The sequence below is a fragment of the Hippopotamus amphibius genome, chromosome 8 (genome assembly GCF_030028045.1).
Source record: "Hippopotamus amphibius kiboko isolate mHipAmp2 chromosome 8, mHipAmp2.hap2, whole genome shotgun sequence".
Classification (NCBI taxonomy): Eukaryota; Metazoa; Chordata; class Mammalia; order Artiodactyla; family Hippopotamidae; genus Hippopotamus; species Hippopotamus amphibius.
Window position 1 is genome coordinate 129,442,402 of NC_080193.1, and position 13,999 is coordinate 129,456,400.

The window sequence follows — 13,999 nt, forward strand, 5'->3', positions numbered from 1 at the left end:
AAAGTTTTGAATTATTTTTACCTCCTTTTCCCAAATATATTGTGAATCTTGACAGATTTGTCTTTTGATATCCCATGAACTAAGTTTTCCCTCACTGCTGATCATCTGCAATTGAGAAAAAAGTGGGTTTTAATTTGTTTTAACATTTAATAATACTATTAGCCAATCATCATAACAGACAACAGAATGACAGATTGCAAAGTTTTTCAGGGCAGAAGCTCTAATTCATATGCTTTGGTATTCCTTTCAATACTTAGTTCACCCCACAGTACATACTTTTAATACCTTAGTCCAACTTATTGTTTGTTAAATTTAGATGAAAAATATAGGAAAATTAACTTTTTTTTTTCGCTGCACTGGGTCTTCGTTGCGGTGTGGGCTACTCTAGTTGTGGCGCACAGGCTTCAGAACTCACAAGCTCAATAGTTTCAGTGCACTGGCTTAGTTGCCCTGTGGCATGTGGGATCTTGGTTCCCTGACCAGGGATCAAACCCGCATCTGCTGCATTAGAAGGCAGATTCTTAAGCACTGGACCACCAGGGAAGTCCCCAAATTAATCTTTATTTAGGGTAGCTGGCAGCCTTAGTTTTAAATAATTATATCATCTGCACTGCAACTAGACTGGTACCAGTGAAACCCTTGAGCTTGCTCAAAGATCAGCTATTTTTTATTCAAGAAAATAGTTATTGTGGCCTGGTGCCTAGACCTATGAATTATTGTGGTGAGTTCTGTCTAAATGTAGTGTTGTCTTCCTCTCTACGAGTGGCCAGTCTGACCCTAAATTTCACTCCAACAGTATGGATTTGGTCAACAATAATGTGTTCCAATAGAAAATAATCCCTTCATTTTAAATAAATGCCTTCTTTTCCCTTAAGTACTTTTATTCAAACCGAGGGACTTTGGGCTACAAACAGACCTCCTTCCCTTGAAAAATAAAATAAACATCCTGAGATTCCTGCCTAGAGAAACTTCAGAAAATAAGAGAGCAGAGTATCAGGGACATAAGGTGCTACTAAAACAAAATATGAATTTATAAATCTTTATGTCCAATTACATTGTTAAAAGAATTTTGAACGGACTGAAGAAAGAGATGTGATGGTGGCAGGCAGTTAAATCAACTGCAGCATAAAAGCTCACCTGAAGAGTACTAGTAATATTATTCCTTATCAACAATTTCCATTTGCCAGTCCACCTTCCTCATTTCTGCTATATAAACTGGGATACTTAACACAAATGTTATGATTAGTGAGATTGGAGAAAAGGGAGTCTTCCTGTGAGATTCAACACTGGAAATGTAAAAGAGGGTGGAGAGGGATTATACTGCTAAATGAGATAAGCTAAATCTTGGAGTTGTTAGACTTTTTTTTTTTAAACAGGGAACTTGCTTGGTTTAAAGACACAAACAAAAATACACTTAGGGTTGGGGTTGCAGGGAAGTATTGACCATCTGTAAACTCCCAGACAGTAAGGACTTCTATGTTATTAATCTTAGTATTCTTTATAAGCAGGACTGGATCTGGGATATAATAGATGCCCAGCAAACGTTTGTTGAGTGACTCAATATCCGGCTCAATATAGTCATAATGGCAAGACTCAGTTTGAGAGACATTGTTTTGGTTCAAAGTAGAGTTATTATTTCTCAGATGGGGCTGGAAATGTTTATATAGAGGCAAATTGGGCCTGAATTCAGTGCCAGCCCTGTCAAATGGATTTTTCCCCCTAGGCATTTGTGCCCCACCTCATGCACAAAGGATCTGGGTGATTAGGACTATGGAGTCTACTAGTAAAGCTTTGTAACGGTACACGAAGCACAAGGATGTTAAGCGTGTTTATCCCATGCCAATTTAAGGGCATATTTCTCAAGTTACATTTACTTAGGTTTTCCCCAGAGCGAATGGTTCCCAATCTTGTTTTTATTGTCAGTATTTCCCTTTAGTTGTCATCAATTCACTTATTATTATTGTTGTTATTATTAATGAGACATGTTCTCTAATCCTTCGAAATCTTGGTCAACCTAGGCCCCAAGTGTTCCTTTAAAGTCTCAGGGGAAAACGACTTTGGCTGAAGTCGGCGCCCAAAGCCACACCCACTAAGAGGCCTTAAGAGACCTGGGGCTTTCCTGGCGGCTACACAGCTGCCGGCAACCACGCGGCGCGTCGGAATCCCACGGCTTGGCACTCCAGCCTTCCCGGGGGAGGCGCGGCCCCCGGCTCCGCGAAGCGAGCCAGCCCTCTCGGGCCGGGACGCGGGGCCTTCTTGCCGCCCCGCCCGCTCCGGGCTCATTTGCATAGGGACGCGCGCGGCGCCGGCGAGCGGGAGGGCGGGCGCGGTCGGGGAGGCGGCGCGCGCGCGCGCCCTGACAGCTCGGCCCTGCTCGCTCACTCGCTCGTCCCCGGCTTCCGAGCACAGCATGGCGGTCAAGGTGACTCTAACTCTGCTGCTGCCTTTATTTCATAAGAGACATTCCGGGGACCCTGCCTGCAGCCCCTCACCTCTTCCCATTTACTTCTCTGCCTGATTGTTACATAGCGTGTCCTGGGGCTGCAGGGAAAGCTGTGCGGGGCTCGGACCGAAGGGAGAGGATGCCCGGCTGGGGGAGGGGAAGGAGGCAGGATTGTGAGTTGGAGGGGCTTGTAAGGACCACAGGTCGGTCAAAGAAGAGTAGTATCCTGCCCTAGGTACATGGGGTTGTGAGCCAGGAGTTGGAGGGCATTAGAAGGGGGGTGGGAGGAAGTGGCATGTGTAGCCGGGGGTACCTAAGGCATCTGTGTATTGCGGTGGGGGAGGGGGTGAGTAATTGAGTATTTGGGGGCCTCTAGAGCCGGGGGCCGTGGTTGGCACTTGAGCTGCAGGTGGCAGGATGTCTAAAGTATTTAAAAACGTTCTAGCAGCTTTCATTATTTTAGATTGGGTGGTGAAAGAGAGGGGCGTGGAGATGATTATATTCTGGATTGCTTTCCATCAGGAAGAAAGGCCAGTAGGCCATGCGATTAATTTGGGTGTTTCAACTTTCCTGTTTCTACTCTTGCTGGCCTCTTGGTTTGAAAGTGGGTGGTTGCTGTGTTGCTAGTGGATGTGGAGTGAAGTAGGGGATTGATCCTCATGGCCTTCCCTTTTCAGTCCAGGGGAAATCTGTCTGGTAGATGTGCTATATCTTAGGCTCTTCACACCTGTCTTTACACCTTGAGGTCATAGAGCTCCAATTTGACAGTTGTTATCAGTGTTAGTGCTTTTGTTTTGTTTTAAACTAAGTACCCTTATAAAAGATAAGAGTATTGATTGTGAGTATCTGTGAACTCTAATCTGAAGAGATTACGTGATCTCTAGTGAAGCATTAGCTGGCTTTTTTTTTCTTACAGGTGCAGACAACCAAGCGAGGTGATCCTCAGGAGTTAAGAAACATATTCCTACAGGTAAATTAGCTTGTGTGCCATGCTTTTCCTTGGTGGGGCGTGGGGGCAGGGGGGATGGTGTAAGTCTAGTACTTTTGAGGCCTTAACTTTCAGGAATGTTTTGTTTTCATGTATTTTTTTTTTTAGATTTTATTTCATTATTTTTTTATTTTTGGCTGTATTGGGTCTTCATTGCTGCATGCTGGCTTTTTCTTTAGTTGCGGCAAGCGAGGGCTACTCTTCCTTGTAGTGGCTTCTCTTGTTGCAGAACACAGGCTCTAGGCTCTCGGCCTTCAGTAGCTGCAGCACATGGGCTCAGTAGTTGTGGCGCACGGGCTTAGTTGCTCCGAGGCATGTGTGTTCTTCCCCGTCCAGGGATCGAACCCATATCTCCTGCATTGGCAGGCGGATTCTTAACCACTGCACCACCAGGGAAGCCCCTATTTTCATGTATTCTTAAGAACATAACCATAGATAATATAGGTTATAAATCTGTTATTAAGTTTTTATGAAAAGATTTCCCTTAAATTAGTGTTTGTTTTAACATGACTTAAGACATGTAAAAAAACACTAAAAAGAATTTCCAGCTTCCTTGAAGCGTTGTGACCAAAATAAAATTTCAAAACTTATTAACACTCTTGTGCAGTTGATAGGTATGATGATTAAAATTCTTTCTTCCTTGAAAGTTGTGTTTATAAAATTTTCCTGCTTCTAAGCAACAGTGTAATTTGTTACAGAGATAAGAATATTATAGCTATTCTTAATTTGTGTGTCTTTTCTCCCTCTGTTTATTTATATTATGTCCATGGGCTTTGGGGGTTGTGTTACAAAATGTTACTGTTTGTGATTCTTCCAAGGATCCACCTTCACTTCTGCTAAGTTTTCAGGATGAATGTCTTGGCTGTAGACTTTTAAAAAATTGGTTTAGTGTTTTGTTTTGCTTTCTTTTCTTAAATTTCAAAAGTTCTGCATGCAGGAAATTGTACGTAAGTACATATAAAGGGAGGCAAGCTAAGGTGTTCTACCAAATATTGTGTTTTTCTCTGAAATCTTCTTTTGAGAGCTTTCTATTCTGGAACCAGTTCTCGTATAGAATCTTTGACCTTGGGCAGGTTCCTGCTGGGTTTCCTTTGTAAAATGAGAGGTGATCTCCAAGGTTCCTTCCAATTCCAAAAGTCTATGAGTCTATATTAGGAACATTCTAACATATACAGATCAGCCTGGAGTAGATGACATTTTTATCTGAGACGTGGATTGCTTAAGCTGTTGTTGGGGAGCATGCTGCATAGATGACCAATTAGTGAAAATGAGAATCTTAAATGTTCTAAAATCTAATGAAGGGAAGCATCATTTCCAGGACAAAAGTAACTGTAATAGAAAGGCTCTATTTATGGTTTGAAACCTTTATTCCTCACAACTGTTCTTGAAAATAACCAAAAATATGTCAGTGTTACTCACACCATGTACTCAATTGTTTTATGAGGAGGCCATGTGATATAGTTAATTTTATTTTTAAAATTAAGTAGGCATGGAAGAAATCAGTTGAAAAGCTGCATGAGGTAATAAACAGAGCACTGACCCAGGTGTCAGGAACACTGGGTTCAATTGCCAGTCCTGCCTCTATCTGGTTGTTGTAACTGTAAGGTAATTATCTGGCCTTCCTGGGCTTCATCTTCTCATGTGGGACTCCATGGACCATAAGGGAATGGGAATTGAAATCCTTTCAGCCTTAAAAATCCTATAGAAAAAATCTGTGATTCTGTGTGGATTTGGTTTTTGGGGAGAGGGGAGGATGGAAATACAAAGAGAGAGCTGGGACTATGCCTAGCTTTTTGAAAACTTTTCAATCTTAGCTTTTTACTGATGCCCTTATTTTTTGTCCTGAAAATTTGTGGAATTCATAACTGCATGTTTAGTACTAACTATAAAGCATTGACCCAAGAGTTATTGATAAGAGACAAAGCATGGATACTTACCTTCAGGTAGCTGAAGCAGCTGGAAAGATAGAATATAGTTAGTTGAATCAGTTTGAGGGCAGTTGGCAAGTAACATAGATTTTTAAATTTCTGTCTTAAATACTTCAAACTATAGTTACTTGAAGCTGTAGGGCATTATTTAGAAACAGTTTTGTTTTAGATGCATATGGTTTATTAATATTTTAGAGATAATAGCAGGAAAAAATACATACTAACTATGCATTTACTTAGCAACTTAACGTATTTACCCAACAGATATTTACTGAGGATTATTTGCTGTGTGCCTTGTATGCACTTGTGTTTAGTTTAGTAGTAGACACTAAGGTATTGAGTAATTACAGGGGAGGATTGATCCAGACTTGAGTGGTAATGGACATGTGACTAGCTCCTCTTTGAGACCCGTTCCATCTCCCACAGTTTGTGGTTGAGTGAGTCAAGAATATAATGAAGACAAGTGCATAGCCTCTGGTGCGACAATCAAATTGGTTTGTCTAGATCATTGTGGTCATGGAAAAATAATGACTGGCTATCATTTACTGATCATTCTGCAGTATGCTGGGCATTGACATAGTCCTTTAAGGGTATTATATTAATTTTCTTTTTAAAATTTTTAATTGACATGTAGTTGATTTACATGTCAGATAAGGGTATCTATATTTCAGGTATTTTATTAATTTTCATAACAACCTTAGGAGATGGCATTATTGTCCCTGTTAAAAAGATGAAATTAGTTGACTTGGTTAATGTCACTTATAAGTGGTAGAGATTGGATTCAAATCAAATTATACAATCCATATTCTTAACCCTCATACTATACCACTTATGGGATCTTGAAATGGGATGGCTTTTGAAAGCTAGAGGTATGTAAGGGTCTGACAGCAGCTGTGTTTGTTAAGAAGTTAAATTTAAAAAAAATCTGGTTACTTAGGTGATTAAAAAAAGTACCTTTACACTATGGCTACCTAGAACATTTGGCCAAGGAGTTTGGATTGAAACAGTAGGAAGGCACTGTGGGTTTCTGAGTGGGCAAATTGAAGTGGTGAATTCTGTCAGCTCTTTGTGTACGTTGGATGAAGTGTGGAGAGGTTGGAAGTAGGTAGGGAGATCAGTTGAGAGGCTATTGAAATAATTCATGTGGGAGATAATGACCTGGAATGGCTGATGGCTGAGGAAGTGGAATGGAAGGACAATACCAAGGACTTTGAAAGCGGTGAATCAATTGAATTTGGTATTAAATATGAAAGTAAAGGAAGAAGTAGTGAATCTGGCATTTTTAGGATAGATGTTAATTTATAAGGCATCTATTTTGGGTATTTGAGGGGAGCTGTTGAAGTTTGGTTGCTAAATAAATGTGTTGCAATAAGTTAAAGTTAGATACAAATTTGTACAGGTGGTAGATGAATCGTTGGGTTGGGGGATTAATTATAAAATAAACAAGACAGGGAATAAGGGACTGATTTATAAGTGATATCCTCAAGCGGAGTGGAAGGAGGAGAAGGAGAACTAGGAAGAATGATCCCATGGGAGTTTACAGTTTCACAAAAAGGGTATAGTCAAAGACTAAAGTCTAGATTGTTCTGTTATTAATATAATTTGGTTTTGGTAGGATTTGGGGGTCACTTGAGTTCAGGGCCATTTGAGCTACTTAAAGAGAAGATTTAATTTTGAATTTTAGAATGCAATTGAAAGCTCTCTTTTGTAAAAGTTAGATCTATGTCATTAACTGTCTAAATCCACAAATAGTCGGTGTGGCTCAAAAAGTCATTTGTTTTTGTAAACAGCAAAATACTCCTGTTTGAAAGTGCTGTTACATCTGTATTTATATTTATGTTATCTGTGGAACGATGTGTGCAAGTTTATGAGAGTAAAGCATTATGGTTCTGAGTATAGAGAAAAAAGTTTATTTTTCTGTGTTCATTGTTTCTCAAATTTTGATGAGCTGTGTTTTCTGTTAATTAAAAAAAAAGTAATATTCACTAGGATTCTGCTTTTTCCTGCCCCCCAATTTCATAAAATTGGAGCACAACTAATGAATTCTTATGTGTTAGACCTCTGTAATTTTACAAACAGCTGTCAAGCTAATATTTTACTGTTACCACCCTTAAAACTGTCATTTCTTGATTTATGTCTTCTTTTACCTCTCTCACCTGCACACTATCATTGACCCAAATTTGCTGCATCAGAGGTATACAGTAACAAAAGGAGACAATAGAAGCAGTGAAGAGGGAGGTGAGGTGAGGACAACAGGAATGTCACAGGTTGTTTGTTATAAGCCTGACAGATTTCAAAATGAGGAGTTAATCTGGTTTGGTCTGTGCTTTGTGGCAAAGTAGGTTTATCAGAAAACTGTTTTAAGGGTCTTCCCTGGCTGTCCAGTGGTTTGGACTTGATGCTTTCACTGCTGTGGCCTTGGGTTCAATCCCTGGTCTAGAACTAAGATCCCACAAGCTGCCTGGTGGGACCAAAAAAAAAAAACAAAAACTGTTTTATCTGAATGGTTTTTCAAGATGGATCTCTTTTTTCTGTCGATAGATTTCCTGTTGTTCATTTACCGATGTATTCTATGATAAAAGAAGTCCATGTTGAGACTGTATCGTCAGATATGCTAGATCAGAAATGTATGGCAGTGTAGAAATCAAGGATTATTTTGATCCTGTTCTTTTTTTCATTATTACCAATGGAACAGTGAAGACCACATCCCATATAAAATTATGAAAATGCATTTTTCTATCTCGTTTATTTTACATTAGAAAGTAAGTAGAAGATGCTGCTACTAACGTAGAGCAAAGAGTGATTCTTCCTTAGGGTTTTAATGATAACATAAATTATTGATTGAAAGAAATGTCTTTTACTCAGTAAATATTCATTTACGTAGTATGTATTTATTTATTTTCGGCAGTAACCTGCGGCTGAGAAGGGAATCGAGCAGGGCTTTTAGCAGGAGACTTTTCTATTTTGTTGAAATTTGAGTTAAGGCTGTTTTCCAAAGTGTAGAATGTGTACCACAATATTACAGTTATAATAAGATTGTCAAGTATTGAAAGATAACATCTACTGAGGCCAAATGTGAATAAAAGAGATGCTCATACTGCATTTGTGGAAACAAAGCCTCTTTGCAAAGCAGTTGACAGTGGTTTAAAATAAAAAGAGACCACTTAAACAACCCTACTTTTGGGATATTTATCCCAGAGAAATAAAAATACTCATAAGAATATATATGTACAAGGTTGTTAGTGGCAGCACTCAATTGTTCCTCAAAAACAGAAAAAACGGGGAGGAGGAACAAAATAAATGCTATCAAAGGGGAGTGGTAGAAAAATTATGAAATAACCATGATGTGGAAAATTACGCAGATACTAAAAAGAATGCATTAGGCTTATTCCAGCTGATTTCGAGGGATTTCCAATGTACTACAAATGAGGAAAGAAGGATGTAAAAAAGTTTATGTAGAATGATTCTACTTTTCTATAAATTACTTCATATATGTTGTATGTATATTTAACTATATATGTGTTTGGTATGATTCAGTGGGCATTAAGAAAGGTATGGAAGGATAGATAATGTTAACTTGGTTGGGGAAAGAATTTGGAGGAAATAAAAGCAAAGTCTCAGTGTATATGTATTAAATTTTGAGCAAGCGAATAATTTAAAAACTGAGAACTTAGTAATTCAGAACCTAAAGTTAAAAGAGGACTTCCCAACATAAATTGGGTTGAAGAACCCAGTAAGAGACACACAGAAGGGGATCTGCAGTTTTCTTAGCCACACTGATTAAGGGTTTTGACCAGTTTTTCAGACTATAGGAATTGAAGATGATAACCTTTATTTTTAGTTTATAAAGTATTTGCCATTAACTATATAGAGTTTTCATTAAAAAAAAAAAAGTGTTGGGCATTAAGGGCATACTAGCAACATAGTGAAGATTTTATCCTTGAATCAACTAGACAAATTAAAAAATAATTGAAAAGAAAAAATTAGTATTATTAAATGCCATCTATATTCTACTACCAATCAATATATTTTTCATTGTCTTCTGTGTGATAGGCTAGGCATATGCAAGGTTCTACCTTTGTGGACAAGATAGAGGAGTTTAGTGAAGGTAGGAAGGACCTCACATTCTAGGTAGGGGTGAGACAGACAGTAAGAAAGCCCACACATTAAAAAACAAACAAAAACAAACAAACAAAAACCAACTACAGATTGTGACAAGTCCAATAAATAGACTGATGGAAAAGGTGATTGTTTTTTAAGCAGGTGGCCAGTGAAGGCTCCTGAGGAAGTGATAATTAGGGCTGAGAACTGAAGGGTAGGTAGAGAGAATTATGCAGTGCAAAGGCCTAGATGTTGATAGGGTTTGGTATGTTCAACAAACAAAAGTGAGACCAGTGTGCCTGAAACATCAGTGAGTGAGGGGATGAATGGCCGGTAAGAGATGAGGCTGAAGGAGCCACACCAAGCAGGGCCATGTTTGTACGCCATGAAGAGTTTGGATTCTTTTTATGCAGAGTGTCTTGGAAACTGCTGAAGGTCTTTCACCTTGGAAGTGGAATGATTCAATTTATATTTTAAATACATCGTATTTAAATAGATCATGTTGAAATGTAAGCTTTCTCATATATTTCTATGTTTTCTCATGGATGACTGTGCTGAGTAGACTGTGATTCTTTCAATTTAATTTCCTCCTGTCCACAGCATTCGTAAAATATCTTGAACTGGGCCTGGGTTGACTCCTTTTCATCCAGGAGGCAACAGTGTAGCTGGAACCTACACAGTCTTTATAGTCTAACCAGAACTTGAATCCTTATTTGATCCCTTTTTGCTATATGTTTTGGAGTCTGTTTCCTCATCTGTCTAAGAAAGGGTAACTACATGTTAGATGTAGTTAGAAAGATGTAGTTTCCTTCTTAGAAAGGGTAACTACACTTCCACTTAGTTGCAAGTGTTATAAACAAGGTAATGTGTAACTAGTGCCTGACACATGGAGAACCTATTGAAACTTAGTTCTTTGTCCCCTTCCTTTTCTTCTGAGATGAGGACTTTTCTTTCCTGAAAAGGATCTCAGTCCCTTGTGTTCCCCAGGTAATTGTGCTGGACTTATAAAGTGACTAAGATGCTCGTAAGTGTTTATGATTACGTACATGTAATCAGCTAATTACTCACATTCTTGAAATACACATCTGAAGATCTTCACAAATCCCCACATTCAGCAATACCACTGTAAGAGGTAATTTCTCTCCAGTCTGTAGGTTCTGAGAAGGGGTAGAGCCATGGTCTAAGACTGGGAGACTGCGGAAGATATGTGCAGAGTTTTCTTTTGAACCATCAATTGATTGTCTGAGTTGGAGGAGGAAAAATAGTCCAACCAAGAAATACCGAGACACAGATCTGAAAGAGAGACTTGTAATTCATTCTTTTTGTGTGGAATTAAAAAAAAATCATCATCTCCTTGTTCTGTCCAGCTCTCTTTACTTAGTACTGCTGAAATTTCTGAAACGTTGCTCACTGAAACCAGTGCTATGGCCAGTATTGGGCTTCTAGAACTGTGCTATTGTTTGCTTACTGTTATGTTTTAGGCACCATTTTAAGTGTTTTATACAAATCATATAATCCTCAGAACAACTCTATAAAGTAGGTGCCATTAATATTCCCATTTTATAGATGAGAAATCTGAGCCCCAGAACATTAAGCCACCTGTTCAAGGTTACATAGTAAATGGAGGAGACTTGCTTTATGTATGTTAGTATAACTTGCCTTTTTTACTTAATATTGTGTGGCGATATAGGTATGGTAGTACATATAGAATCATCTCATTGTTTTTTGATAGCCTTTTAAAAAGCCTTTTTTATTATGGAAAATTTCAAACATATATGAATTTAAGGAAAATAACATAATGAATTGCTGTATACCCATCACTGATCTTCACCAACTATCACGGCTAATTTTGCTTCCTCTGTATTGCAGCTGCATTGGATTATTCTGAAGCAATTCCCAGATATCCTATCACTGCATCCATAAATACTTTAGCGTCTATCTCTAAAAGATGATGACTCTGAAAAGCCAAAATATGTTATCACACCTAAAGTTTTTCCTTAGCAACATAGATTTCCATTCAGTGTTGAAATTGCCATGCTTGTTTCATTTTTTAAAAGTTGCTTTATTTAAATCAGGATCCAAGCCAGGTTCCTACATTGGATTTTGTTGATCTGTCTCTGCTGCCCACCAGGATAAAGGGCCTTCTTTCTCTACGGCAAAAATCTTGCTATTTAATTAAGGCTTACCAACAGTAAAGCATTCTCTACTCCTAGGAGCTGCACCTTGATTGTCAAACACATGATTTGCCCAGGCTTATAAGTATATATGCTCCTTGCGTGTTCCCATGGTTACTTAGATGAAGAGATTGAAGTATTTATTTTAAGAACAATGCAAATTAATTATTCAACTTAATCTGCCCTGAGAATCATTCTAGTTCCAGTTATTGAGTTCTTTGGGGTCATTATTTTATTTCCAAGGTTTTTGGCCATTTTTAGGGGTTAAATTGTTTTAATAAGCTTAGTTTATTATGGTAGCTTCAGTTGATTTCAGTGATTAATGAGTGTCTTGTACTTCCTCATTCTGTTAGAAATTGCATTGTTTAGTAGCTGACAGTAGGACTTGCTATAATGGACAGTAAAAATACATATATTAAAGCAAAAAGAAAATATTTCATGAAGCAATCTGAGTGAGAAAGGCAGACTTCTGGAGAATTTTCTTTGCAAAATTAAGTAGAAGGTTTTTGTTTCTAGTATTGTGAAATATGCAATTGAGAGTGCTAATTAGATGTATAAAACTGCCTTTTCCTAATGCACATGTAGATTTTAGTACAGATAAGAAAACTTTTGTGTCACTAATTAAAAATCTCTGTTTTAAAAAAATTAATGTGGCTCAGTAGTTGTTAAAATTGATGCGACCATATGTGTTAAAAATTATTTTTTCTCATTGAATTATTATTTATGATAGATGAATTCCACATTGTGCTATTGTAACAGGATTTGTGATGTTGGATCTGTCGTGGTCTTTGCTTGTTACATAGAGTGCTTGTGTAGTGAAAGGGCATGCATTCCTGACTAAATTTGGCTTCCATTAGGAGTAAGAGCAGTAAGAGTGAAGGATAGCAAGAGGCTTAGCTTCATATGCTCAGCTCTTGCCTTGGTACATGTCTTTCTCTTCCATTGTTCATGTAGTTCATTTTTCTGTATGGGAAATGCTCTGTGATACTTGTAGTTACCGAACTTTGTGACATTGTCGTTTGAGTTACTGAAATCCCAAGGATGTCAAGATCTGAAAATGGCAGTTTATCTCAATTGGAACAAAGTCTTGGAGGAACAGTTTGTTTTGACTCATATTACATGTTGGATAAGCAGAGCTGAAGCTGCCTAGACCAGTCAGGACTGATTTTCTGGTAAATCTGAGACTAGTGGAGGCCAACCCCAAGGAAACCTTGGTTTGGATAAAGGTGAGGAGTTAGACTAGTAACTCCTTCATGTTTGAGCAGAAGCAGAAAAATTCAATACACAAGGAGGGAAACTGGGATCCTCTGCTTTTCTGTGTTTCTAAGCATTTTAGAATAACTGTGTCAATATGCATTAGCTTTACAATTTCCAAGTACTTTGGTGTTAAAGATCTCATTTTTCCCTTGCAAAAAGATCTTTCTGTAGCTTCTTGTTAAAGAGACTCTGAGAAGCTATGTGTTTGCTGAAGAAATCTCTTCTAGTTAACAACATGGAATTAGAACCTGTTCTCTGACCTTAGTTTCAGTGTCCATCGTGCATCGTCTCTGAGCAACTTGAGGGCAGAGCTATGTTTTTTTGATCTCTACATCCTTAGTATTAGACCTAGTGCCTAGCCCAAAGTTGGTGCTTGATAGATGTTTTAAAAGTGGATACAAAGTAACCTGAAAGGTTTTATTTAAGCAGATTTTCGGCTGCATAAGTAGTACTTCTAGATGTATTACCTTGCTTTCCCTGGGCATGCTGAAAAAGAAACTCCTTGATCTTGACACACTGTATATAGTTTTTAAAAAGTAACCAACTTTCTAGTCACAGCCTATCAGAACTTTGCTATATAATCTCTGGATAATCTTTTGGAAATATAAAACATCAGAAAAAAATATCTGTTTTTGAACTTAAACCATTTAAGCAGGTAATTTATATCATTTAGACTATTTGGGTTTATTTACTCATTCATGTCATTGAATTTTGAGTTAACTTTTTTTTCCCCTTTACTCAGTGGACATTTAGGATTGTGTATAAACTCTTTTTGTAAGTCTATAGTTAACCTGTACGATGTCTATTGCATACATTGCATAGGTTCTAAAGGTTACTTAAGGTTAAAATTGTTAAATTGCAAGGGAGTTGCTACTATCCAATTTACTACCATCAGGTGAGGTCTTGATGTGTTGATCTGTTGGCTTGATAAGCAAAACATTTCTAGGTAACATGATTTCACTTGGAGCTAGAGGTAGTTCAGTGCAAGTACAACATAAATCTGTATATGAAACCCTACTATCTTTTATTGGCAATGATTTTGATTAAATGTATAAAGATTCGAATCTTTCATTAAGATCTGTTTTCTTTCTCAAGCTTCAGAATGTCA

At 37.9% G+C, this 13,999-nt stretch overlaps 1 protein-coding gene across 3 annotated transcripts in view; it reads left to right on the top strand.

Moving 5' to 3' along the window:
• Positions 1-2,295: 2,295 nt before the first annotated feature.
• Positions 2,296-13,999, top strand: part of SLC25A12 (solute carrier family 25 member 12) — an 88,637-nt gene continuing 76,933 nt past the window's right edge. Inside the window, exons 1-2 of one of the 3 annotated variants that reach the window (XM_057744761.1) lie at positions 2,296-2,422; positions 3,360-3,413. In XM_057744761.1, coding sequence (XP_057600744.1) covers positions 2,411-2,422; positions 3,360-3,413 — 66 coding nt within the window. In that variant the 5' untranslated portion in view covers positions 2,296-2,410. Of the gene's footprint in view, positions 2,423-3,262; positions 3,282-3,359; positions 3,414-13,999 lie in introns of those variants that run through there. The other 2 variants (XM_057744763.1, XM_057744762.1) reach the window with 2 other exon arrangements.